Source organism: Gopherus evgoodei, chromosome 2 (assembly GCF_007399415.2).
Source record: "Gopherus evgoodei ecotype Sinaloan lineage chromosome 2, rGopEvg1_v1.p, whole genome shotgun sequence".
In the NCBI taxonomy this organism is placed as follows: domain Eukaryota; kingdom Metazoa; phylum Chordata; order Testudines; family Testudinidae; genus Gopherus; species Gopherus evgoodei.
The window spans coordinates 113404306-113432284 of record NC_044323.1 but is presented as its reverse complement, the minus strand read 5'-3'; the positions used below and the strand labels follow the sequence as shown (position 1 = coordinate 113432284).

General features: G+C 46.2%; 2 protein-coding genes across 6 annotated transcripts in view; both read left to right on the top strand.

Annotated features, from left to right (window-relative positions):
* MOCOS (molybdenum cofactor sulfurase) overlaps positions 1-27979 on the top strand; it is a 369687-nt gene that overhangs the window by 337708 nt on the left and 4000 nt on the right. For 4 of the 5 annotated variants that reach the window (XM_030551504.1, XM_030551502.1, XM_030551506.1 and 1 more), the window contains 2 exons: positions 7855-7981; positions 13642-13746. In XM_030551504.1, the coding sequence (XP_030407364.1) occupies positions 7855-7981; positions 13642-13746 (232 nt within the window). Of the gene's footprint in view, positions 1-7854; positions 7982-13641; positions 13747-25711; positions 25759-27979 lie in introns of all 5 variants that reach the window. The other variant, XM_030551503.1, reaches the window with a different exon arrangement.
* Positions 1892-22013, top strand: LOC115646059 (wiskott-Aldrich syndrome protein homolog 1-like). Its single transcript, XM_030551507.1, has 2 exons — positions 1892-1898; positions 19773-22013. The coding sequence occupies exon 2, from the start codon at positions 19905-19907 to the stop codon at positions 20832-20834; it is 930 nt and encodes a 309-aa protein (XP_030407367.1). The 5' UTR covers positions 1892-1898; positions 19773-19904; the 3' UTR covers positions 20835-22013.

Below are 27979 nucleotides of genomic sequence, written 5' to 3'. Positions count from 1 at the left end.
GGTAACAGTTTCCCCTATGGATCCTCTCCCCCCGTTTTCAAACCGCCTTTCGTTTTTCCTCCCGGCGTGGTCCCAAATAACATCGGACCGCTGGGTCTTAAGCCTGGTGCAGACGGGATACCGCCTGCAGTTTGTTTCGTTTCCTCCTTCCCGCCCTCCTTCCTCGTCCCTCTTCAGGGACCCCTCTCACGAGCAATTCCTTCGGCAGGAGGTGCAGACGCTCCTCAGCAAAGGAGCTATAGAGGCGGTTCCGGAAAACGAGAAAGGCAAGGGGTTTTATTCCCGCTACTTTCTGATCCCCAAGGCCAAGGGGGGCCTCAGGCCTATCCTCGACCTGCGAGAACTCAACAAATACCTCGTGAAGTTGAAGTTCCGCATGGTATCCCTGGGGACCATTATTCCATCCCTGGATCCGGGAGACTGGTACGCCGCCCTCGACATGCAGGACGCGTATTTCCACATTGCCATTTGGCCGCGCCACAGACGCTTTCTCCGCTTCGTTGTGGGGGCTCTTCATTATCAGTTTGCAGTCCTCCCATTCGGCCTGTCCACGGCCCCAAGGGTGTTTACAAAATGCATGGCAGTTGTCGTGGCGCATCTTCGGCGCAACCGTGTCCACGTGTTCCCTTATCTGGACGACTGGTTGATTCGGGGCACGTCGGAACAGCAGGTCAACAGCCATGTCCGCATGATCACCGCCATATTTGCAAGTCTGGGCCTCTTGATAAACACAGACAAGTCCACTCTGAGGCCCACGCAGAAGGTGGAATTTATCGGGGCCGTCTTGGATGCCACTGTGGGCAGGGCCTCGCTGCCTCTGCAACGGTTCCAGACCATGGCGGCGATCGTTCAACGTTTGCGGTCAGCCCCATTGACGTCAGTGAGGACATGTCTAACCCTGTTAGGCCACATGGCGGCGTGCACTTTTGTGACCGGCTACGCTCGGCTCCACATGAGGCCTCTCCAGCTGTGGCTTATCAGTCGTTACAGGCCGCAAAGGCAACCTTTAGACATGTTAGTCACAATCCCCCAGAAGGTCTTAGATTCTCTCGGCTGGTGGTTAGACCAGTCCGTATTATGTGCGGGTCTTCCCTTTCACCCCTCTCAGCCATCGGTATCCCTGACAACGGATGCCTCAGATCTAGGCTGGGGGGCCCACCTAGGGACCCTGCGGACACAGGGCCTGTGGTCCCAGGAGGAGGTGGGGCTACACATCAACATACGGGAGTTGAGAGCGGTCCGCCTTGCTTGTCAAGCGTTTTGTCATCAGCTTCAGGGTCGTTGTGTCGCCGTGTTCACCGACAACACGACGACCATGTACTATATCAACAAGCAGGGCGGCACCAGGTCCTCCTCCCTGTGCCACGAGGCGATACGTCTCTGGGACTTTTGCGTAGCCCACTCCATTCACCTCAGGGCTTCCTTCCTCCCTGGAGTACGGAACACTCTGGCAGATCGATTGAGCAGATCCTTCCTGTCACACGAGTGGTCCCTTCGCCCGGACGTCGCTCTCTCCATTTTCCGGAGGTGGGGTTATCCCCGGGTGGACCTCTTCGCGTCCAAGGGGAACAGGAAGTGCCAAGCGTTCTGCTCCTTTCAGGGCAGGGAGCCGGGGTCGATAGCGGATGCCTTCCTCATCCAGTGGTCGACCCACCTGTACTATGCGTTTCCTCCGTTCCCTCTGGTCCACAAGGTCCTCCTGAAGGTGCGCAGGGACAGGGCTCTCGTGATCATGGTGGCCCCGGCGTGGCCCAGGCAGCACTGGTACACCATGCTGCTGGACTTGGCCATAGCCGACCCAGTTCCCCTGCCCCTTCATCCGGACCTGATTACCCAGGACCACGGGACCCTCTGTCACCCAGACCTGCAGTCGCTGCACCTAGCGGCGTGGCTCCTGCGTGGCTGACTGGTTCAGAGCTGCGCTGCTCTACGCCTGTGAGAGAGGTGCTCTTGAGCAGCAGGAAACCATCCACAAGAGCCACATATTCAGCGAAATGGAAGCGCTTCTCCTGTTGGTGCGTAGAGAGAAATCTCCGCCCTATGGAAGTTTCGGTTTCTGAAATCTTAGACTACGTTTTGTCCCTCAAAGGGCAAGGTCTGGCCTTATCGTCGTTGCGAGTCCACCTAGCAGCTATCTCCACCTTTCACCCGGGTGCGGACGGTCGCTCCGTTTTTTCTCACCCGACGGTGTCGAGATTCCTTAAAGGGCTGGAACGTTTATTCCCTAACGTCCGTCCCCCTGCTCCAACCTGGGATCTTAACCTGGTGTTGTCCCGGCTCATGGGACCCCCCTTTGAGCCGTTAGCTACTTGCTCCCTGCTCTACCTCTCTTGGAAAACTGCCTTTCTAGTGGCTATCACCTCAGCTAGACGGGTGTCGGAGCTCCGAGCTCTGGTGGTAGACCCCCCATATACGGTCTTCCACAAGGATAAGGTGCAGCTGAGGCCACACCCTGCTTTTCTGCCCAAGGTGGTCTCAGCCTTTCATATCAACCAAGAGATTTTCCTTCCGGTTTTTTTCCCAAAACCTCACTCCTCAGGCAGGGAGCAGCAGCTCCACTCGCTGGATGTCCGTAGGGCTCTCGCGTTCTACATAGAGAGGACTAAGCCCTTCCGAAAATCCCCCCAACTTTTCGTGGCGGTAGCAGATCGTATGAAAGGTCTTCCTATCTCCTCCCAGAGGATATCCTCTTGGGTTACGTCCTGTATCAGGACTTGTTATGACTTGGCCCATGTCCCTACGGGCCGTGTGACTGCGCATTCTACCAGGGCGCAGGCGTCGTCGCTGGCTTTCCTAGCCCGTGTGCCCATCCAGGAAATCTGTCGGGCAGCGACCTGGTCATCGGTCCACACCTTTGCTTCCCACTACGACCTGGTCCAGCAGTCGAGGGAGGATGCGGCCTTCGGAACGCAGTGCTCCGGGCCGCGACTTCTCACTCCGACCCCACCGCCAAGGTATGGCTTGGGAGTCACCTAACTGGAATGGATGTGAGCAATCACTCGAAGAAGAAAAGATGGTTACTCACCTTTGTAACTGTTGTTCTTCGAGATGTGTTGCTCACATCCATTCCACACCCACCCTCCTTCCCCACTGTCGGAGTAGCCGGCAAGAAGGAACTGAGGAGCGGGCGGGCCGGCAGGGGTATATATAGAGCGCCATGGCGGCGCCACTCTAGGGGGCGACCTGCCGGCCCACTGGAGTTGCTAGGGTAAAAAAGTTTCCGACGAACGTGCACGCGCGGCGCGTACACCTAACCTAACTGGAATGGATGTGAGCAACACATCTCGAAGAACAACAGTTACAAAGGTGAGTAACCGTCTTTTCTGATCAAGCAGTCAATGACTTCAGTAAGAGTATGGTCAGAGCAAGGAGTGAATAAAAGCTGAACAATAAGGGTCCCTTTATGAAGATGACAGACCTGTCTTAGAGTATTAATTAGTTAAGTAGGAGTTCTATCTAAAAATCAGTGAGAAACACTTAACGATTTGGTTCAGCACTTTTTTCTTCCTCCATAAATCTACAAAAATTATGAATTGCTGACCAAATGTCATTACCAGGAATCTGTGTTTTCCTTCTTTCTTATTTCACGCTTAACATTTTTCACACAAAAACTTATATGCTACTCTCTCTTAGTGACTAAGTACAGAACTATCTCAACTCTTCTTGAAAAAGGCTGACTGCAATCACTTGAATTCTTTAATAATATTTTGTATTTCAAAGTAGATGATCTGCTCTCAGATCAAATAATACTCTTTAAGACATGTTTTATTTGAAAATATCTTTAAGTATTATTTCAAGTTCTTTAAAACCTTTATGAACCCTGGGTCAGCAAATAGTAGCATTTTGAGAGTAGCATATCGTTCCTTTAAGATCAATTGAAAGTCTCCCTACAGTGTATCTTTTAGGATCATATTTATCTGTAATTCTTAACATGGAAATGAAGGCAGTTAATAACCATATGATATATTTGTAATATATCTGCTTTCATGTCCCCTTCAGTGTTTTTCCAACAAAGTTCCTTTAAAAACAATTTCAGCTGTTTGCAGAAGTCAATGGATGAATTGCAATTAAAATTGTGTCCTTTACAAACATAAACCTCAAACTCCTATATTAACATGTACCACAATCACTTAGCTACTGATCTGAAAGTTCAGGTTAAATGACTGAACCTAACCTATCTGTCAGTAACCTACAAAAAATGCAACACATTTTCTTGTCAAAATATCTGTCTGCAGAAATCTGTTAGGAGCACGCCAACATCTAAGCTGATAATATGTTTTAAGGTTCAGGCAACAAGTTACTCCAGTTGCTGGGAACAAGATATTAATTAGACTTCTCATCTAGGATACAAGACTGCACAAGATAAGTCTCTTGAAGCATCACGTTAAATTGAAAACATAACATCTCTTAATACCCTTTGAAAGTCCTTCTCTTTACTGGAAAGCTAAATATTCAGTGCAAAAGGGTTACATTGTCATTTTTTCTTAACTGAATGTTGTTATATTCATACAAAAATGGGGAATAAAAACAGAAAATCAAGCATTCCATCAAAGACAAGAGAGACCTTAGAATCTAAATGCTAAAAGCTAATATTGTTGATTTGTTATTTACAGTATATCACTAGGACTAGCTTTCCTCCCTAAGTTGCATTTCAAATTCAATCTTCTTCCACCTCAAATCTCTGCCCAGCACTGCCCCTCACTACATCTTTGTTCTCATTTCCTCCCCTTTCCAACCTCACTGTCTTTCTTCCTAACAAGCCTCCTGCTTCCTATGCATGGAACTCCCTCTCTCTTTCCTTGTTGACCAACATAGGTTGGAAGAATCCCCTCCATTCCACCATGCAGAGCAACTTTATAAGGGTGCTGAGAGAGAATTATAGCCCAAGGGTGCAGCACCACTCTGTAGCTGTTTCTAAATCACTGGATGGTAACTTTCCAAATACTGAACTGCATGATCTATTTTCAAAAACCTATACCTGCGAAGTCTGTGTTAAAATTCTTTTCCCTCCTGGGAAACAGTAATTAGTTTCTTTACATATAGGGTTGTTTTATTTGATGAAAATTGGTTATACTTTGTAGACACTTTAAGTTTTCAATTCAGTTTTAATAGTTTTTCTTTGTTTTTACCTTTCCTATATAAAAATGAATCTTCCACTTTGCAGTCAGCTCTAGAGAGGTCATCTAAACCAGTAACTGCAATTTAGTTAAAAATAAGAATGTAACAAAATGGTGCAAAATCATATCCCTACAGAGACATCCATCTCTCTGGTGTTATTGTTGCTGACCACCTCCCTGAAGATGGACAAAAAATGCCACCACTGTCTGACCTAACACTCGAGTTTTTTAGTTGAAATACACACTGGAAGATGCACAGAATTATTTTTGATTTTGTTTATTAAATAAATGTAATAAAAGAGATAGACCTGAACTAAGATTCTGGATCCAACCTCTCGATTTCTAATTGGCCAAAACAGAAACCTAGATCTGAATATTCCTAAAACCCAGCTTTTGTCTGGCACTAAACTATATTTCATGTAGCTGCAAATGCTTTAGCATGCACTAATTATTGGGATGGCCTCCATGAACTTGGTAAGACACCCATATTCCCTGGATTGTTCAGCGTTTCCTAAGCAGGACATGCAACCCACTCCTATGCCATGGTCTCATCTCTTGAGACAGAGACAACAAATAAGAGCCATAGATATGTTGCATTTTATGAAGCATTAAGCAGAGTCGATGAAGTTACTGTGTAACTCAGTGAATACGCTTTTCTTCTTCAGAAATAAATATCTATAGCTGTCCTAGTTTACAGGTCCTATGCCAAATTCCCCCCCCGCCCCAAGTGATGAGTACATCAGCCTGGTCCTAATGCTAGCCCTTCCCCATCCCTTCTGCGTCCCCAATTCTCCTGTTTGCCTCCTCCCATCTAAAGAAACCTTCTCATCTAGTGCAGTGAGAAGTGAAATCCCTCTCCACTGCTAGAACCCCCCCAAACCTGTCTCCCCTGACAGTTCTACATATAGCCACTCCTCCCTAAATGTATGGGCTTCAAAACTATATCGAGAGAGATGGTGATCCACAAAGAATCAGCAGGGGCATATGCTGTTAAGGGGAGGAGTGCTGTCCCTTAGGACAGCCACAACTATCAAAGCAACAGATAGTTTATTCTCTAATCCAGAAACTGGAAACACTGGCAGCAACAAGGTTTATTGCTTTCTCTGGTCCAGCAGCAAGCTCCAGTGTTGTGCAGGGCCTCAGTATGCAATAAATAGCACATCCCGCCTATACCGAAAGCTGGGGCTCTGACAAAGTGTATGAACTTCCACTCTTTTAAAATGTAAATGTTCCTTCACTCCATCTCCCCATCCATGCCCCATCCCAAGCACAGGGAAGAAACCTGTGTAAAATGATTGCTTATTTACAACACACTCTTATTTCTTCCCTTATGAACTATCTGTAGCCCAGTGTCAATTTGTATTGACTCCCCTATGCTGAAGTTATTAAAAAAGAGTGTCTCAACTCTGTGATGTGCTGTAGTATTACTATGGAGAATTTTGCCCCCCAACAACTAATCCCTGGACTCTCTGCAGTACAGTAAGAAATCTCAGTTTTGGTAATGTTGGGGCCAGGTTGCGTGATTTGGTGTGAAAATCTACATACACATTTATTAGTATGCACATTTGTCTCCTAAAGGAAAAGTCATGCTATTTTGAACCAAATAAGCCAATTTTTTTAAAAACAAACATGTCGGTTTTGCCAAGATAATTGCTTGAAGCTAACAATTTTTGTAGAAGGTTTTTTTTACAGTTTTCCACCATTTTAATTAAAATACAAAAAAAATTAAAATATTTTGTAATATTTTCCTAAAATATTTTACTAAAGGAGAATCCTCTCTGTTTCTCCAGGCTTCTTTCTCTATTGTGGGTGACAGTTCAAAGTCCTCAGGTCTCAGTGGTGGTGTTTTTTGAAGTAGTTCATGTACATCTGAGCTTAGACAAAATTAAATGGCCCTCACATGCTTAGGAGTGGTGGAGCACTTGAGAGAGCATTCTCTGGAAATCCTAAGGCTGACATGTTCTTCCTACTAGCAAAGTTTCCACTTTAAAAATGAAAGAGAGGAATGAGATTTCAAGGTTCTAGCCAGCTTTGTGAAATTTATATGCTATATGCTATCTGCCACTGTGTCTCTCTCACATACACAGGTTTGCACATGCACCGAAACACAACACGCTCACACATCCATACACTGGCAAATAGAACACTTGTAGGGAGGTGTGGAAATCTTCATCCGTGCATTATTTTTAAACGTCTGCCATTTGGTGCAATTTGATGCATTCCAAAAAATCTCAGGGATAAGTTCTCTCTCACATTCTCTTACTGGTTTTGTCACCTTCACAGGCCACTGAATGTCCTCTGAGTTTTCCCCTATGTTCGTTCTTCTTCCTCTTTAGTTAGATTTAACCAGTTATTTGATCAGTTACCCAAAAGATCCACAAACGCAGTACCACAGCCCTTCAATACAGTAGCTAATGCTGACATTAAATTACAGTGGTCCTTTTCTGGTGTGCATATTTGTCATTGCAGTGCCACATACTTCCATATCTACCCTTTAGTTCCAGTTTACACCTCTCAAAATGCCTTCTAGCAGACTACAATTTTTATTCAAATAGTTAGCTGTCCCTTTATCATAACTTCTGTAATAAAATTGCGTTATAAACATGTTCTTAACAATTGTGTAGAAGAAATATCTTTTTGAATAAGACTAGCAACTAGATATTCTAAGTGAGAGAATAATTACCACAGGCTAATTAGCATGGTCTATTTTCTTCTGCTCTGTGAATCTTTGGGACAGACTGAAAGAGCCATTACCAACCGAGGAACTAATCCAACGCTTCCGTGCCAACATTGTGATCAGTGCAACAGAGTGTTTTGAAGAAGAGAAGTGGTCTGAGATTTCCATCGGTGCTTTGTGTTTCCAGGTACATTCTAATTTCAGCTGTACTTTTCTGTTATAAAGCATTCTGACCTGGAAACAGAGCAATTCTTTGCAAAATTTAGGCCAGGGCTAAACTACAAACTTACGTCAGTATAACTATGTTGCTCAGGGTGTGAAAAATCCATCCCCTGGAGCAACCTAGTTATATCAACATAACTCCTGGTATAGATGGTGCTATGTTGACAGGAGAAGACCTCCCGTCAGCATAGCTACCACCTCTTGCAGAGGTGGATTAACTGTGCCAATGGGAGAAGCTCTTCTGTCCATGTAGCAGCATCTTCACTAAAGTCCTACAGCAGTGCAGCTGTCCCACTGTATCGCTATGCATGTAGACAAGTCCTGACTGCGATGTAAAGGCAGGTTCTATCAAATGTTGTCACTTTTTAAATTTCAGCAAATCACCCTTTCCCTTTGCAAATGAAAAGCATTTTTCACCACCAAGAAAAGTCCCTTTTGGCAGTTTTTGAGGCAGAAACCTTTTCCTCTTATTTTCATCAAAAATGTATAGATTGGCACATTCACAGAATATTTTAGCACAGATTATGAGAAGCAGCGTTCAATTTCAAATGCCCTAATTTTGGATGTTCACTTGGGACATAAAGTACCTCAAAATGCATACCCAAATCAGAAGCCATTTTTGATATTTTGATATTTTAAAAAAGCAATGAAGATGTAGTCTTTCATCAGAGTTTGATTTTTAAAACATCACCTGACTTACAACTGCTTTCTCTAGTTAGGAGTTTTGCTTATTAGTAAATATAAGTACTTTTAATGTAAAAATTAAGCTAAGGGGTAAGGTGTATAATCATGAATTTTCACTACTTCTTTTATTTCTGCTTGACACCATAGTGTCTAGGTATCGTTTTAGTTCCATGAATCAGAATTTTATAAAATCACTATTTAGCCCAGTTGTTTTTTAAGTTACACACCCATAAAATGAGAAATAATTACAGTGACAGTTACCACCGTGGCTAAAATAAGACTTGTTAACGACAACCACTGCCCAAAATAAAAGTTGTGCTGGACCAACGCGACCCTTTCACACAGTCACACACAAAGTTCACCATGATTGTCAGACACCTTTACAGCTGTATCAAGTAGCAAGGGAATCAGCCTTATCAGTGTTCTAAGATCAGCTATGGGCTGCTAATCATGAGCAAGCCTGATGGAATCAAACCAAGGTGGAAAAGTGTCATAGCAACAGTAGAGGCAGCAAATGGAAGTTGTTCCCACACAAACTCAAATTCCAGGCGATAGGCACAGAGAACATAGGATAAAGAGGAGAACTTAGAAACATTTTGTACAGGCCACTGCTGAGATATGCTGATTTCTATGGCTTACAGCCTCATAAGTATCTTGAGACACTGGAGTTGCCATCTTGAGTTGTCCGCATGTGTGTGAGGCTGTTTGGCAGGTTGCGGGGGTGGAGGGTTAAGTTGAATTAACCTCATGTGTCCTTTTCTGGATAGTGCACTTGATTAGATAACCTACTGCTGATACACCAGCTTTACAGAGCCCTTTTGTTTGGAACGTTTAATGGGAGATTGCATTCCCTGATTTTGCTTCATCTCTTCTCCCTATATATAGTTGCATGAATGGAAATTATTGGCACCTTTGACTCTTGGGCTATGCAAACTGGGTGCAAGCTGTAGCAATTAGCTATAAAAGGATCTTACAGTCCAAGCCTTAACAATTTCAGTGTCAATTCACTCAGATTGTCTCTTCCTATTCTTATCAATGTCTCTTTTTATCTTAGAGAAAATCTTGCCATCTTTTTTTCTATTATATTTAGGGCTAGCAAAAGAAAATTAAGAAATCAACGGTCTATTTTTGTTTCATCATTTATTTTAGCATTGAAAGAAAAGATCCTTAAATTCTACCACTGCTATATCAGTTGCAATGTTAGATAATGTTCTGATTAGGCCTGGGTGAATCAACTCTGATGAAACAAGAAGCAACCTGGGCCTTCACCCAAAACTTCAACTTAAATTTCTCTGAAGTTTGAAAAATGTTTCAGCTCTGAACTTTAGCAGTTTTCCTGGTTTCTTTCTGGAATAGTGAAATTAGAGAGGAATACAAACCAAAACTGCAGAGCTGAACTTTGCGGAAGAAGGGACCAGGATTCAGATCGAGATTAAAATTGGGCAAATGACCTCTACCTTTGTAATAAGCCAAACAATGACCCCAGGTCTCAGCAGCCCAGATTTTTAAGGGTATGTCCACACAGCAATATGAGCTGTGGAGTTTGGGGGCTGGCTCCCACTTGTCCCCCTGTCAGTGCACACAGCCCAGGCACTGCTGCACACACTGCTCCATGGGGCGGGGGGGAGGAGAGTAGAGCAAGGGCCAGGAGGCTGTCCTGTAGGGAGTGGGAGCTGCTGGGGAATATGGGGTCATCCTCCCCCAGCCGTGCTGAGCTGGGAGCCCTGCTGCTCCACATCCCTGCAGGGCAGCTGCTTAGTCCCCGCTGCACTCTCTGGCCTTTGCTCCTGGGCCTCCTTCCTTGGGACTGCGTGTGCATCCTCACAGCATGCACTAAAAACTGGTTGTGGACTTGTGACCGGGAAGCAGCTCTCTTTGCAAAAAGCTTCTTCTGATCTATCTCCATTGAAAACCCGGCAGTCTCTCTGCTAGCATGCTGGCAGACAATGGGTTAACACTGATCTGAGCTGCTGCGCACAGGGAGGTGTGACTTCCCTTTGCAATAGAGTGCAATAGACTGCACCACAGATTGTCGGCATAGAGAGGACTAAGGAAGTTGGCCCAGGGAACTCTGGGATACATCCAGAGGACTGCCAGGACTCCAGTCAAACTGAGGCCATGTGCATACAGGAAAGCAATAGGGCTCAGAGCCTATGTCCCATCTGAATATGGGTTCGGACTGTCCAGCCCTCCAGGGTCCTGAGACCCTAGGTTCAAACCCTAGCATAATACAATTGGTGTGTGGATACAAGGAGGGTTAGGCTTGAGCCCAGGCTCAAGCCCAGGCTTACATTGCTCTGTAGTGTCAAGTATCAGAGGGGTAGCCGTGTTAGCCTGCATCTGTAAAAAGCATCTGACAAAGTGGGTATTCACCCACAAAAGCTCATGCTCCAATACGTCTGTTGGTCTATAAGGTGCCACAGGGCTCTTTGTCACTTATTGCTGTGTAGATACCCTAAAGGGTCAAAGGTTGGTTGGAGGCTGGGCCAGGAGACAGTTCTATTGCTAGAGCCCATCTCTGACTGAAAAATGGTAGAATGGCTACTCCCCTAGTATTTCCAATCTGAATGAAATCAATGAGTACTAATCAGTTATGCCTCAGATAAACGAGTGAACCTTTTGAGATTCACCAATCCTCATCATTATGATTATTTTGTTAATATTTGTATATAACACCATAAATACACATCATTAATGTAAACTTTTTGTACCATGCCTAATTCAATCCCATGCCTAATACAACATTAACTGCCAAGAAAATACTGCACTATCAGGTTAAGCCAATGGATCAAGTAATTCTTGTGACCGAAATCTGGGTTACCTTTATGATATTTAGTCAGTGAAGAAGCCAAGTGTGAGACCTTAGGTAGCGATTCACATATGCATCAAACGTTGATTTGTTTGATTGGTCCATATCTATACAATATGTATTTGTTGGAAATGTATCACCTGGAACATAGAGGTGGCTTGTTCACTGTTCTGCTTAATGATGCTGATAAATGTGTGGATAGCAGAAGTGCTGATGCAATGACTAGAGGCTGTCATGAAAATAACTGCCCTTTTCCTGAGCTCTTTCTCTTACAGTGCACTGAGAGGCAATTGTTTAGCAGCTTGTCTATAGTATGTACCAGAAGAAAATATCTGACTTGCCTCTGCTTGTCTGAGCCCCTGTTGTTCTTTGCTCAATTAGCTATAATAAATATGAGACACAGCAAGTTAAGAAATTTATTTGTGGGTGAAAACACTTAACAAAGGACAATCTTGACCTGCAGCCAAATCATATTAGTATTATTATTATTTATTATTTGTACTGCAGTAGTGCTCAGGAGTCTAACTCAGGACCCCATTGTGCTAGGTATCATAAAAACAGAGAACAGAGTTACATTCCAATTTAAAGTAGAGATTGTCTCAAGCAGCAAAATTTTCAACTGATATTGATATCAAACACCCCCAAAAATAGGGATATTTGGAACTTGGGTTTTGGTTCTGGCTGATCTCTAGTTCAGAAATAGTTTTGCTGAATGATTTTAGAAATTTTACCCCTTGTCAGCAACTTAAATGGTCTTTTCTGGCCTTTTGGTAAATCCTTACTTGGGCCTGGTCTACACTGGGGGGTGGAAAATCGATCTAAGATATGCAACTTCAGCTACGAGAATAGCATAGATGAAGTCAATGTATCTTAGATCGACTTAGATTGACTTACTTTGCGTCCTCGCAGCACGGGATCGACGGCTGCCGCTCCCCCGTCGACTCCACTTCCGCCTCTTGCCCTGGTGGAGTTCTGGAGCCAACGGGGAGCACGTTCGGGGATCGATGTATCGTGTCTAGGGGAGACACGATGCATCGATCCCTGATAGATCGATCACTAACTACCCGCTGATCCGGCGGGTAGTGTAGACATACCCTTGGAGTTGATGCAAATACAAATGAAATAACAGGAGGAATTATGTTAATGGTGCTTGATGCCAGTGAAATGGTACCAGAAGGTGCAACTGCACTGAGACAAAGGAAAGCAGAGGAAAAAAAATCTTTATCTCTTATTCTTTCTTTTTAATAAAATATTGACTATACCAGAATTGAGCAATGTATATCTGAAGAATCACAGCCAAATGTATAGTTGATTACACTGGAAAGTTTTACTGTCTGTTTTAGATACGCTGTAAAGAATCCAAATGACACCCAAATCAGCATATAGAAACATTTACAACATGACTTTTGGTTATTTGCCCCATTATCTGTTTGAGTTTTATGCTTAATCTTATAAAACTAAGGAAAATTGCATGAGACTATGGAAGTTGAAATACTGTAAGAACTGTTAATTACGGTAGTGTTCCGCAAAAGTTTCTGATGCAGTAATTGAGTGGAACTGGCATGTGACATCTTTATTCTAATCCCCAAAAAAGACAAAAGAAATTCACAGCAGTGTAGTTATAGTTCATCTTAAGAAAATGCAGATTTTGCTTTCCTAACATTCACAAAATACACTGAAAAGAATGCAAAATGAGGCTAAATCTGTTCATTTCAGTCACAGTGAACAAACATGAACCAAATCCTATTATCTTACTTATGAGAGAACTCTTCTGTTCAAATCCTAAAGGCCATACCCAGTTTTTACTCATTCTTCTCCCAGTCAAACTTTCCCTTTATGTCAGTGAGCCAAACAAAGTCAGTGGGAACTACAGGTGCTCAGAATGTTTGAGACTTAGCCAAGTGGGAGTTTGCCTGAGTAAGAATTGAGTAAGGACTTCAGAATTTGACCCTCTGACTATATAGCTGTGTCAGGTGAATATGATTTAGACTATTTACATAGAACAAAAATGTTCAAAAAGGTCTCTGAAATGTTTGTTATTAAAATACCATGAAGGTCAGAGACTAGTCCTAATATGCAACTGTTTGACTGATACGTAACTGTCTGAGAACCTATTTCTGTTGAAATTTCAGGTTGTAGGTCCATGCAACAGATGCCAAATAATCTGCATAGATCCACAAAGTGGACAACGAAACAAAGAATTTCTGCAGACTCTGTCCTCCACCAGAGGTAGAAAGGTCAGTATTACCTTATAAAATATCCAAGCAGAAAGTTTTAGAGTCTTGATGATGTATATAATGTAGCATCTTTTGCTGGAAGATTCAATGTTAAGGTGTAATAAATTTCATTTGTCTTGTCTGCAGAAAGATGTTGCATTGAAATCCTAACATGACATAGTTTATTTATGTAAAACGTTCATCTCATTCTTGGTTCACAAATTGTTCATTAATGTACAGGAGATGGAATATGTATTTTTACCAAGATTTGTTGTGATTATTTATATACCTTCAGCTTTTTGATATATTTATTTTGGTTATTAGGAACCCAAATGAATTCCTACTAGCCTTTTTTGTTATTCAGGAACAGAGATTGCAGAAAATCATTGTTAGCCTACACAATGTTTATTATAGAAATATTGCCTTTATTGTGAAAGTCACAAACCTGGAAGGGTCGATCAGAGATGTGAGTGAGTATGGTTGAAGAGAGAGCTGATCAAATAGTAAAGATTAGATTTGTGAATATCTGTGAATAAAAGGGCCTGGTATGGTTCATTTTGGTTCCTGAGGTCATGTTGGTCTGGAACTGTGAGTATTCAGACAGCCACTAGGTATCCATGACTCCTAAAAGAATCACAAATTTCACCATGTATGTTTGTCTACATGAAAATTCATCCCATAAATTCATGATTATGTACTGTTCATTATTCTCCTGTTTACACAATTTGTTATCCAACCAGGGAGCAAAAGCCGTACTATGTGACATAGCTGATCAGTCATACAATATGACTAAAAATAGCGCATAGTCAAAGCTAACAGTTTGTGGAGAAATTATTCTATGCAGCAAACACTTATACAGTATGCTCTTAATTGGCCAAGTAGCACAGAGCACATGGATTTTATCTGGATAATTGGGAATTTGGATATTCTAGAGGCAGGAGCCATTCAGCAGTAGGGTGGCCTCCCACACGGCTGTGGGTTAATTCTTCTCCTCTCAGTTCTGGCCGGGGTCTCTGCTCTGCCCCAAGGTCTCTGCTCTGCTCTGCCCCACTCCTTGCATTGCGACAGGACTGGCAATACCTGATCCCCGCTGGCACACGGTGTCGGGGGAGACTGTGGTCCTGGTGGGCCACACTGTCAGGGCCCCACTCGCTCACTCCTGTGAATGCAGAGCTGCAGAAAGCTCCCTGCACTGCTGCAGATGCCATTCAGCAGCAGGGTAGCCTCCCCTGCAGCCAGGGGCTGTTCTTCCTTGCTGTCCTGGACAGAGTCTCTACTCTATTAGCCAAGCCTCCACATTATCCAAATTGCCTCCCCCTAGCATGTGATACATGCTGCGGAGGGCACATATCTCATGCTGGAGCACAAGGAATAGATTTGGATAATGCAGAGGTTTGGATAACAGGGTCTCAGAAAAACAAATTTATTCACGGGGAAAAAAACAGGATCACTTTGAACAGTTCACTAACCAAACAAGGGGCTATATTTGTAATGAATATAATTTGCAATGAATAGTTCAGTCAGCTCTAAAAGCTAACCAACCTGGCTCAGAGTAAGATGACTCAAAAAAGGATAGGTTGGGGGGATGCACTTCAAGGCACAATGTCCTCCTGATTTGAAAAGGAGCAGAATGCTTGTACATACAGATGACAGCACTAAGTAGCTGGGCTCCTGGCTATACCATGAAGCCTGAGGACAAGAGCTCCTTAAGGCAACGGTGAGCAGCTGTTGCAGTAACTGGGCCCCTGTACTATGCCCTCTTGAGTACCAAGGAGGAATCTTGCCCTGCTGCATAACAGTTTTGGTGGGGGCAGGTGTTGACAAGACTCTCCCCACCTCACAAGTGGCACCCACACTAAATTTGGCCCCTAGTATTTACTCAGTCTCCATTGAGGGAATCCTCTCCAAACTCAAGGAAATTCTCAAGAGGCAAGAAAACTCTCCCTGGGACATAAGCTCACAGAAGAGACCGAAATGAAGCGTGTCCTGCATACTCCCAACAGCAGTGATAAGCTTCTATTCGCATTTCTGATTTAATCGTAATCAAAGGCTCTCTTGATACAAGTACCCCTAGAACCAAATAATGCATTAAACATTCAAGCAAAGGGACCAGTCTGTTCTCCTTAGAACCTAGCATCAGATAAGTGAAATATGGCAAACAGAGAGAGCTGTAAAACATATTGCTGATATTCACAGAGGGGAAAGAGTTCTGCTCCCCTAGTCTTGAATCTTTCACCATTCATGGTGGAATGGGTGGTTCAAATGCCTACACAACTAAAGATGTGCAACTCCTTTGGTAGTTCAGGTGCCACATATCTTCACATGTTCTTTTCTTCTGAGGTGTTTACTATCTTTTTATTTTTGAGGGTCACAGGAAGATAGCAATACACAATTATACAAATGCAGTGGAAGAGCCCCGGCAAAGTGTTAGTAGTAAATAATTATCCGTAAGATAGTTATTACAAGTGCAACAAGCAAACAGAATGAACAGGATTTAAGTTAATAGTTGTTACATGGCAAATCCACACATAATAAATAAATGCACTGTTTTTGCAGCTTGGGTAGCCAAGTTATTAAAGGCAATGTTGTGTAGATACTTTAGCATTGTAGAAATAAGCTACATTATGACTTAACTGGCATCACAGAGACTTAGTGGGATAAGTCTCATGACTGGAATACAAGGAATACATGACTGGTACAGCTTGTTCAGGAACGAAAAGCAAAGAAAAAAGGGAAGAGGTGTTGCATTATACATCCAGAATATATACACTTGTACTGAGGTCCAGAAAGAAATAATGGAAAGTGTCTGGGTATAAGATAAAAAAAGGGGGTGGAAATAGGGATGGTGTCATGGTTAGGGTTATCCTGAAAATCACCAAATCAGGAAGAGGAAGTGAATGAGGCATTTCTAGAACAAATGACAAATATCCAAAACACAAAATCTTGTAGTAATGAGGGACTTTAACTACCCAGATAGCTGGTGGAAAAGTAATATGGCAAAACAAAATTTCTCGTAAATTCTTGGAATATACTAGGCACAACCTTTTGTTTCAGAAAGTGGAGGAAGTAACCAGGAGGCAGCCATTTTGATTCTGATAAAAAAGGAGGAAATTGATTGCGAATATGAAGGTAGAAAGCGATTTGGTTACAAGGGGATCATGAAATGATACATTTCATGGTTCCAGAGAAAGGAAGGAATCAGAGCAGCAGAATAAGAAAAATCAACTTCAAAAAAGCAGACTTTAACATACTCAGAGAACTGGTAAGTAAGGTCCCATGGGAAGAAAATCTAAGGGGAAAAGGAGTTGAGGAGGACTGGCAGTTTTTCAGAGAGACAAAATGAAAGACACAACAGCAAACTATCCCCATGTGAAGGAGAGATAGGAAGAATAGTAAGAGGCCAATATGGCTGTATGAAGAGCTCTCTAATGACCTGAAAATCAAAAAGGAATCCTACAAAAAATGGAAACATGGACAAATTGCTAAAGAGTACAAAAGAGTAGCATGTAGGGACTGAATCAGAAAGGCTAAGGCACAAAATCAGTTACACATAGCAAGTGACATGTAAAAGGCAATAAGAAGAGGACAAAGAAGACCCAGGGAATTTATAGACCAGTCAGCCTAAGTTTGATACCTGGAAAAATACTGAAAGAAATTATTAAACAATCAATTTGTAAGCAGATAGAAAATATTAGGATTATAAGGAATAACCAGCATGGATTTGTCAAGAACAAGTAATGACCAAACCAATCTCATTTCCTTTGACAGAAATACTGGCCTAGAGGATAGACGGGGATGGGGAGTAGTACACATGATATATCTTGATTTTTAGTAAGGCTTTTGACACAGTTCCACATGACATTCTCATAAGCAAATTAGGGAAATATGGTCTAGAAGAAATTACTATAGTGTGAGTGTGCAACTAGTTGAAAGACAATACTCAAAAAGTAGTTATCAATGGTTCACTGTCAGACTGGGAGGGTGTATAAAGTGGGGTCCTGTAGTAGTCAATCCTGGGTCCAGCACTACTCAATATTTCTATTAATGACATGGATAATGGAGTGGAGAGTGTGCTTATAAAATCTGAGGTTGACACCAAGCTGTGAATGGTTATAAGCACTATTGAAGACAGGATTAGAATTCAAAACAACCTTGACAAGTTAGAAAATTGGTCTGAAATCAACAAGTTGAAATTCAATAAAGACAAGAGAAAAAATATTACATTTAGGAAGGAAAAGTCAAATGTACAACTAGAGAATGGAGATAGGTGGTAGTACTACTGGAAAGGATCTTGGGGGTTATAGTGGATCTCAAACTGAATATGACTCAACAATGTGATGCAGTTGCAAAATAGGCTAATATCATTATGGGGTGTATTAACATGAGTGTCATATGTAAGCCAGGGAGGTAATTTTCCCACTCTATTCAGCACTGGTATGGCCACAGTTGAAGTCCCGTGTCCAGTTCTGGGCACTACACTTCAGAAAGATGTAGATAAATTGGAGAGAGTCCAGAGGATAGCAATAAAAATGATCAATGTTTTAGAAAACCTGACATCTGAGTAAAGGTTTAAAAAAATGGGTGTGTTTAATCCTGAGAAAAGAAGACTAGGTGTTTGCAGTATTGCTATAGCCATGTTAGACCCAGGCTATTAGAAAGGAAAGGTGGGTGATGTAACATTTTATTGGATCAACTCCTGTTGGTGAAACAGAAAAAGTTTTTGAGCTATACAGAGCTCTTCTTCAGGTCACTGGGGGACCAGAAAACCATCTTCAAATATGTTAAGAGCTGTTATAAAGAGGATGGTGATCCATTGTTCTCCATGTCCACTGAAAGTAGGACAAGAAGTAATGGTCTTAAGCTGCAGCAAGGGAGATTTAGGTTAGATATTAGGAAAAGTTTTCTAACTGTAAGGGTAGTTGAACTCTGCAATAGGCTTCCAAGGGAGGTTGTGGAATCCTCATCACTGGAAGTTTTTAAGAACAGGTTGGACAAACATCTTTCAGCGATGGTCTAGCTTTACGTGGCCCCTCAGTGGAGGGAGTTGGACTTGATGACCTGTCAAGGTACCTTGCAGTCCTACATTACTATGATTCTATGATATCAGATTCCACATGTTTAAATAAAAAAGCTAAGTATATACTTATGAAATATGAAAATGTAAATGAAATATACTTATCAAAATATTAAACCGTGTTTCATATTACAGTAAAAGCTTTGTTCTTCTTTGAGTGGTTGTTCATCTCCATTCAAAGTAGGCGTGCGCGTGCCGCATGCAGCCAGCCGGAAGATTTTCCCTTAGCAGCGTCCGTAGGGTCGGCCCGGGCGCCCCCTGGAGTGGCACCACCACGGCGCCCTATAAAGGGGCCCGCCGACCCTCCACCTCCTCAGTTCCTTCTTACTGTCGGTGACGGCTAGCTGGAACTTCTTTTGCGCACCATTTTGGCAGTGTCCTATCCTTACCGTTTACTCCGTGTATTCAGTTATTTTATAGTTAGTTAGATAGATCTTTGTATATAGTTTTTGTAGTTGGGGTGTTCTCCCACCCAGAATCTTTGTCGCTCGCTGGGGCATGCCCGGGTCCCCTGGGTTCAAACTCTGTGAGAACTGCGGAAAATTCATGCCCAAGAGTGACCTGCACTCTGCGTGTTTGAGGTGCCTCGGAGAGAGCCACCAAAAGGACCGGTGCTGTAACTGTAGAGGCTTCCACCTGCAAACTCTTAAGGACAGGGCTCAAAGACTTAAGAGTCCTCCTGATGGAGGTGGCCCTACGACCACCCTCGGACCCAGAACCGGCCGAGGCAGGGCCCAGCACGTCGTCCTCGGTGTGGAGTGCCCCGGCACCAGCATCAGGACTTAAGGCCCAGCCCAAGTCGTTGAAAACCTGGCACCGGACGGAGTCGGGTCATAGGAAGTCAGCCTCAGTGCGGTACCGCTCACCTTCGCCGGTGCCCGCCAAGAGAAGGAAGCCAGTGAGGGATCATTCACCCCACCAGGATCCGAGGCTGACGCTGTCTGCAGGTGTAAGTGGACAGGCTGGGCTGTAGCCCTCAGCGGTTCCATTGACTCCTGCACCGCAGAGAAGGCGGTCGAGTCCGAACCAGCCTAACTCCCCAGACCTCAGTGGAGACATATGCGCCCCGTCAACACCGGAGGCGTTTGAAGCGACCTCTGGCCTAATGGGTCTCCCGGCACTGGCCTCCCCGCATCATTGGGAGTTGCCTGCTGTGGCCCATCCACCAGTGCAATCTAGAGGCAAGCCAGCCATGCTGTCGCCTCCCTCCCCGCATAGCGCTGTGAAGGTGGCACAAGACCAGATGAGAGGCTCTCCGCCACCTCGGCACTGCTGTCCTTCGGCACCGAGTGCTGCTTGCCCCAGGTCCTCCTACTCAGAGACCTTGGACTCAGAAGCAGACTCCTATCGCTCCAGCAGGTCGCAGAGCAGGAGATCGGTGTTGGGGGTGAGCCACCAACGTTACCCGCAGTGGCAGCAACAATGGCAGCTGCCCTCGCAGTGGCCATTTTGGACTCCCTGGGCCTACCATCAGTCGGTAGGCCAGGAGTTTGGCCCTCGGTCACGGTCGGCTTCGGTGTCCTTGACGTCGGTGTCCCCGACTCAGCTGCCTCCCCCACCGGCACCATCGCCGGGCAGGGGTGTGCCATCGTCAAGTTCAGCACCCCCTAACCGGGCAGCGGCAACGGCTTTCATTCGGGCTCCGCCGGCACCACATGATACGCCAAGTCGCTCACTGGCGACCCTGGTACCAGCCGCGGTGCCGCATTTAGACTCGGAACCAGCACCGCAACCTCAATACCATGTGCCGCAGGACCCCAAGGGGCCACATGCACCGGAGGTAGGGCCGCTCCATGTAATCTCCTCATCCTCCTCCGCAGACGAGGCGGTCTCAGGCATGGCTGCAGCACTGGCCCTAGAGGACACTCGAATCGTCCAACAATTGCTTCGGCGAGCAGCTCAAAGCCTCGCAATCCAAGTGGAGGAGATTGAGGTGGACGCAGACCCTGTAATGGATATTCTGGCCCCCTCAGGGCCATCCAGGGTGGCCCTCCCGCTGATAAAGACTATAGCGGATACGTCCCACACCCTATAGCAGACACCAGCCTCATTGGTCCCTACCGCCAAGAGGATGGTGCGGTGCTACTTGGTCCCCTCTAAAGGGCATGAACACCTGTACACCCACCCTTCCCCAGACTCCCTGGTAGTAGATGCGGCTAACCAGCGGGAGCGTCAAGGGTTTCAGGGGTCAACACCGAAGAGCAGGGACGCAAAAAGACTTGAGCTCTTTGGCAGAAAGGTGTACTCCACGGGGGGACTCCAACTCCGCATTGCCAATCCACAGGCAATAGTAAGCCGATATGGCCACAACACATGTTCGGCCATGTCGAAGTTTGCGGAGCTCCTTCCTCAGGACTCGAGATCAGAGTTTTCGGCCCTAGTGGAGGAGGGCAAACTGATCTCTCGAGCCTCCCTCCAGGCCATCTTAGATGTGGCAGATTCAGCCTCGTGCACCCTGGCCACAGACCTGGTCATGCGGCGGGGGGCCTGGATCCAGGTCTCGGGCCTGCCCTATGAGGTCCAGCAGACGATTCAAGACCTCCCCTTCAAAGGGCAGATGCCGTTTTCGGAGAAAACGGACAAATGTCTCCATAGCTTAAAGGACTCGAGGGTCACGCTTCGCTCACTGGGCTTGCATACCCCCGCGACCCAGCACAGACAATTTAGGCTGCAGGCGGCCCCTCGCCCAGACCAGCCACAGACTCGCCAGGAGTTGGGGCACAGGCGGGGCAGAAATGGCAGGAGGCATCACCAGCGCCACCCCTCCGGCCAGGCATCTGGCCAATCGAGACCACCATCTGGGCCTAGACCCCCTATTTGATGGTACAGTCGAGGGCGACCTACCAATCAAGACTCTGGATCCTTCCACCCCACCTTTGGGTCACGTCTGTCCCACTTCTACCGTGCCTGGCCCCGAATTACGTTGGACAAATGAGTGCTCCTCATGGTAGAGAGGGGATATTCTATCCAGTTCTCCTCCCTTCCGCCCCACCAACCTCCCTCCCCGTCCCTCTTCAGGGACCCTTCTCACGAGCAACTTCTAATTCAGGAAGTGAAGTCCTTCATGGAGGCAGGGGCGGTGGAGGAAGTCCAGCAGGAGCTCAGGGGCAAAGGCTTCTACTCCTCTATTTTCTCATACCGAAGGCAAAAGGGTGCCTGAGACCCATCCTAGACTTGCGGCGGCTGAACAAGTTTGTGAGGAAACTCAAGTTCCACATGGTCTCCCTGTCCTCGATCATCCCCTCCCTGGATCAAGGAGATTGGTATGCCGGCTTTGACTTAAAGGATGCCTATTTCCACATTGCCATAATTCCACGGCACCATCAATACCTCAAGTTTGTCGTGGCCGACGTCCATCTGCAGTTCACGGTGCTCCCGTTCGGCCTGTCAGCTGCTCTCAGGGTCTTCACAAAGTGCATGGCGGTCGTGGTGGCCTTACTGCGCAGGCAGGGCATTCAGGTATTCCCCTACCTGGATGACTGGCTCATAAAGGGCCACTCCAAGGGGCAGGTAGAGACCCAAGTGTGCTTCATCAGGCGGACCTTTCTCGATCTTGGCCTCCTCTTGAACTAACCAAATCCACCCAGTCTCCGACGCAAAAAATAGAATTCATAGGAGCAATTCTGGATTCCACACATGCCAAAGCGTATCTGCCAGAGTCCAGGTTCCGTGCAATTTCCGAGCTCATCCTCGGACTGCACCACGCCTCAGTCACCATGGCGTGAGTTTGCCTCTGGTTGCTGGGCCACATGGTGGCATGCACCTATGTGGTGGTCCATGCCAGACTCCGGCTTCGCCCGCTGCAGTCCTGGTTGGTGACAGTTTACCACCCGGGCAGGGACCCCCTGGACTCAGTGGTGTCCATTCCCCACTTGGTGCTGAGCTTGCTACGGTGGTGGCTCAACCTGCGGGAATTCTGCATGGGTGTCCCCTTTGCTGCCCCGCAGCCCTCCCTCTCCCTGGTGACAGACGCCTTGGATCGAGTTTGGGGAGCGCACCTGGGACGCCTCAGGACGCAGGGCTTGTGGTCACCAGAGGACCTCGAGTTGCATATCAATGTCAAGGAATTGAGAGCGGTCTGCCTGGCGTGTTTGACTTTCCAGTCTCACCTGGCCGGCAGGTGTGTTTCAGTCCTTTCGGACAACATGGCGGCAGTCTTTTATATCAACAAACGGGGGTGCATGCTCCTCTCCCCTCTGCAGGGAAGTCCTCGCGCTGTGGGATTTCTGCGTTCACAATGCCACTCATCTGATGGCGTTCTATCTTCCGGGGGAGCAGAACGGTTTGGCGGACACTCTCAGCCGCTCGTTCCAGGGTCACAAGTGGTCCCTCCGATTGGATGTGGTGCGCTCAATTTTCCAGCTCTGGGGCTTTCCCCGGTTAGACCTGTTTGCTTCAAGGGAAAACAAGAAGTGCTGACAATTTTGCTCCCTCCTGGGCCGCAGTCGGGGGTCTCTGTCGGACGCCTTCCTTCAGCCATGGGAGAACGGTCTGCTCTACGCCTTCCCTCCGATTCCCCTGATACACAGGGTGCTTTTAAAGGTTCTCAGGGATCACGCCAGGGTAATCCTGATAGCTCCGGCATAGCCGCGCCAGCATTGGTACACGTCACTCCTGCACATGTCCGTTCAGGCGCCCCTGACGCTGCCCCTCCTCCCGGACCTGATCACGCAGGACTGGGGCCCCCTCCACCATCCGAACCTCAAGTCCCTTCACCTCACAGCCTGGATGCTCCATGGCTGAGCCCCGTGGAGTTGCAGTGCTTCCAGCAGGTCAGGCAGGTGCTGCTGGATAGCAGGAAGCCATCAACTAGGGCCATCTACCTGGCTAAATGGAAGCGCTTCTCCGTATGGTCGGGTCAGCGGGGTCTAAACCCGCTGGGGTACCAGTTTCAACTGTCCTTGACTATTTGCTTCACCTAAGACAACTGGGCCTCTCCCTTTCCTCCATTCACGTTCACTTGGCGGCCATATGCGCTTTTCATCCGGGAGATGGGGGTGCCTCAGTGTTTGCAAACCCACTGGTTGGACTTTTCCTCAAGGGTATGGACAGGCTCTTCCCGCATGTGCATCAGCCGACCCCTGCTTGGGACATGAATCTGGTCCTCTCCGTCCTCTCGGGGCCGCCCTTCGAGCCTCTAGCTTTGTGGTCCCTGCTGTACCTGTCGTACAAGACCGCTTTCCTGGTGGCGATAACCTCGGCCTGATGGGTGTCAGAACTTCGAGCGTTAACATCTGAGCCCCCGTAAACAGTCTTCTGCAAGGACAAGGTCCAACTTAGACCTCATCCAGCTTTCCTACCTAAGGTCGTTTCACAGTTCCACATGGGCCAAGATATCTTTCTCCCGGTGTTTTATCCAAAAACAAACGCCTCCAGCGAAGAGCCAAGGCTACACTCCCTGGATGTCCGCAGGGCCTTGGCCTTTTACATAGAGCGTACCAAGCCGTTCCGACGCTTGACCCAGCTCTTCATCGCAGTGGCAGACAGGATGAAGGGGCTCCCAGTCTCCTCTCAGCGAATCTCTTCATGGATTGCGACTTGCATCCGGGAATGCTATTGTATAGCTAAGACCCTTGTTCCTCCGGTCACAGCCCACTCCACTAGGGCACAGGCCTCCTCTGCGGCGTTCCTGGCTCAGGTTCCGACTCAGGAGTTTTGTAGAGCAGCCACATGGTCCTCCATTCACACATTCTCATCTCACTATGCCATCATGCTCCAGGCTAGGGATGATGCAGCCTTTGGTCGCTTAGTACTCCAGTCAGCAGTGATCTCCGATCCCACCTCCTAAGGTTAGGCTTGTGAGTCACCTACTTTGAATGGACGTGAACAACCACTCGAAGAAGAAAAAACAGTTACTCACCTTTTAGTAACTGTTGTTTTTCTAGATGCATTGTTCATGTCCATTCCAACACCCACCCTCCTTGCCCCTCTGTCGGAGTGCCAGCAAGAAGGAACTGAGGGGGTGGAGGGTCAGCGGGCCCCTTTATAGGGCGCCATAGTGGCACCACTCCAGGGTGCACCCGGGCTGATCCTATGAACGCTGCTAGGGAAAATCTTTTGGCTGGTGTGCATGTGGCGCGCGCACATCTACTTTGAATGGACATGAACAACACATCTTGAAGAACAACAGTTACTAAAAGGTGGGTAACCGTTTTTTATCCGGCATGTTGGGAGAATGGGGGGGTGACGGTAAATCAAAAATTCCGGTTAACTAAGAGGGAGGGAGTTTGGGTATGGGAGGGGGCTCAGGGTTGGGGAGTGGGGTGTGGGATGCGGTGCGGGGTACAGGTTTTGGGAGGGAGTTTAGGTGTGGGAGAGGGCTCGAGACAGGGTTGGGGCACAGGAGGGGTTTCGGGGTGCTAGATTGGGCGGCACCCCCCTTGAGTGGCTCCCCGCAAGTGGCGACATTTCCCTGCTGCTCCTAGGCAGAGGTGTGGCCAGGCAGCTCCAATCGGTGCCTCTGCCTGTAGGCACCACCCCCGCAGCTCCCATTGGCTGTGGTTCCTGGCCAATGGGAGCTGCAGAGCCAGTGCTCAGGGTGGGGCAGGGGCAGTACATGGAGCCCCTATATCCGTTCCTCCACCTAGGAGCAGCAGGGACATGTCACCACTTGCGGGAGCCATGCGAAGCCAGGTAGGGAGTCTGCTGGCCCCGCATCAACTGGACACCTACCAACCCTACTGAAGATCAGAAATGCCAATTTATAGAGCTTTCTGGTTGATAAAGTGCCAGATAACACAGCTTTTACTGTAGTAAGTTTTTTCGTGACAAAAATATACCAAAATTTAGCAACTTAGTTGCCCTACAGTAGAGCTCTGCCATCGAGCTATAATAGTAAGTTAAATTAGAGTAAGAAATACAAAGATCGTCAAATGTTTATAGCTGAAATAGTATTTTTGCCTGATTTTTCAGAGATGCAAAGCATCATGAGCTCCAGTTGAAGACCATGGGGTCTACAAGTGCGTACCACTGCTGGAAATCAGGCCCATTAATTTTAACTAGTGATACACAGATTGTTGTTGATAACCTAACATAAACCAGAGCAATGCAGCCTATCCAACTGCATTTATTAAAACTTTGATAATGTTGTTTTAATCAACATTCAAACACACCTGCAAAGGAAACCTGATGACTACTACCATCAATTTTAAAACAACATTAGTTAAGAATTCCATCTCACTTTTGTGACCGAGTCAAAAAAAAATAACTCTCCTTATGTGACAGAACTCTGTGATGCTGGAAGTTCCTAGGTGTATGTTCTGTAGTAGAGTAGAAAAGACTAGACAAGCATATAAATCAAACAGAAGTCAAAAAACCCACTAACTCTACCTAGGGCGCTGCCCTATGTGAAATGTACACAGTGCATTTTCTGAGTGTCTTCGCATTAATGTTGTACTGCGTTTGCTGTAATGCAGCACCCCACTGTAGATGCAGATCACCTTGTAAGATTGGCTTGTTGTTCAGTTACCAGAATTAGTCATACTGTTGCAAACCCCATTATGCACTAGTGCAGTGTACCGATATTGCCAGTTTGTTCTGGTATAACTACTGTTCATGGATATAGCTACACCAAGGCAAATTTCCCTACCATGCATTTATTCACTAAGGGCGTGGTCATGCAAAATTCCAAGTTTCCCCTAGGCCTGCAAAGCCTCCTTTGCTCCCAGGGATGTCACCATGAATCAGGAGTGCTCATTATCTTGCGGAATTAGACTCCAGCTTATTGGACTGTTTACACAGACTTTGCTAGAGCTAGACAATGACTTCTCTTATCTGATTAATCATAATGATACAGTGCTTTACACTATGCTAGTGCCTTTCATTCCAAAGATCTGAAACACTTCTATAAACATTAATTACTGTACTTAAACTTCGCAACACACTTGTGAGTTAGTGAATTGTTTATTATATCCATTTGCTTCATGTGGTAAAATGTGGCCCACGGTGTGAGAGTTTAATTAGTCAACTGATAGACAGCAATCCCCTTGGCGATCCAGTATTGAAATCAAGGAGTGCTACCTCTCAGCCCTCTGAATTAAGTTCTAATATGCAGTGCCTTTAATGTGATGGTTACCAGTTCAAGCAAGGCTGTATTCTCATCAAGTTATAATCTGAACTAAGTAGAAAATGAAGAGAAGTATTTTAAAAAGGAAGTCTCTTCTGTCCACCTCTTTGTCAGCCCTAGCACCTCAGGCTATTGTGGAGAATCAGACCTAACATATTTATATATGTTGTGACAAAGTTCCTCCTCTACCTTGGTGGGTCTTGCGCTTATTTGGTAGATTTGCTCACCTCAGCCCACGTCCAGACTAACCCGCGGCATCGGCGGGTTAAAATCGATTGCTCGGGGATCGATATATCGCGTCTAGTCTGGACGCGATGTATCGATCCCCGAGCGCGCTTACATCGATTCCGGAACTCCATCAACCCGAACGGAGTTCCGGAATCGACATGGAGAGCCGCGGACATCGATGCCGTGCCGTCTGGACGGGTGAGTACCTCGATTTTAGAAATTCGACTTCAGCTACGTTATTCACGTAGCTGAAGTTGCGTATCTAAAATCGATTTTAATACCCTAGTCTGGACGTGGCCCCAGTGATCTTTCCCACAGTCTGGGTCAACTTCTCCTGTGTCTGATCAGGAGTTGGGAGGTTTGGGGGGAACCCAGGCCCGCCTCTACTCCGGGTTTCAGCCCAGGGCCCTGTGGATTGCAGCTGTCTATAGTGCCTCCTGTAACAGCTGCATGACAGCTACAACTCCCTGGGCTACTTCCCCATGGCCTCCTCCAAACATCTTCTTTATCCTCACCACAGGACTTTCCTCCTGGTGTCTGATAACGCTTGTACTCCTTAGTCCTCCAGCAGCTCACCCTCTCACTCTTAGCTCCTTGTGCCTCTTGCTCCCAGCTCCTCACACGCACTTCCTCTCCTCTGGCTCCCCCCTCACCTGATTGGAGTGAGCTCCTTTTTAAACCAGGTGCCCTGATTAGCCTGCCTTGATTGGCTCCAGGTGTTCTAATCAGCCTGTCTGCCTTAAATGGTTCTAGCAAGTTCCTGATTACTCTACTGCAGCCCCTGCTCTGGTCACTCAGGGAACAGAAAACTACTCACCCAGTGACCAGTATATTTGCCCTCTACCAGACTCATGTACCCCACTGGTTTGAGTCTGTCACAGTGAATA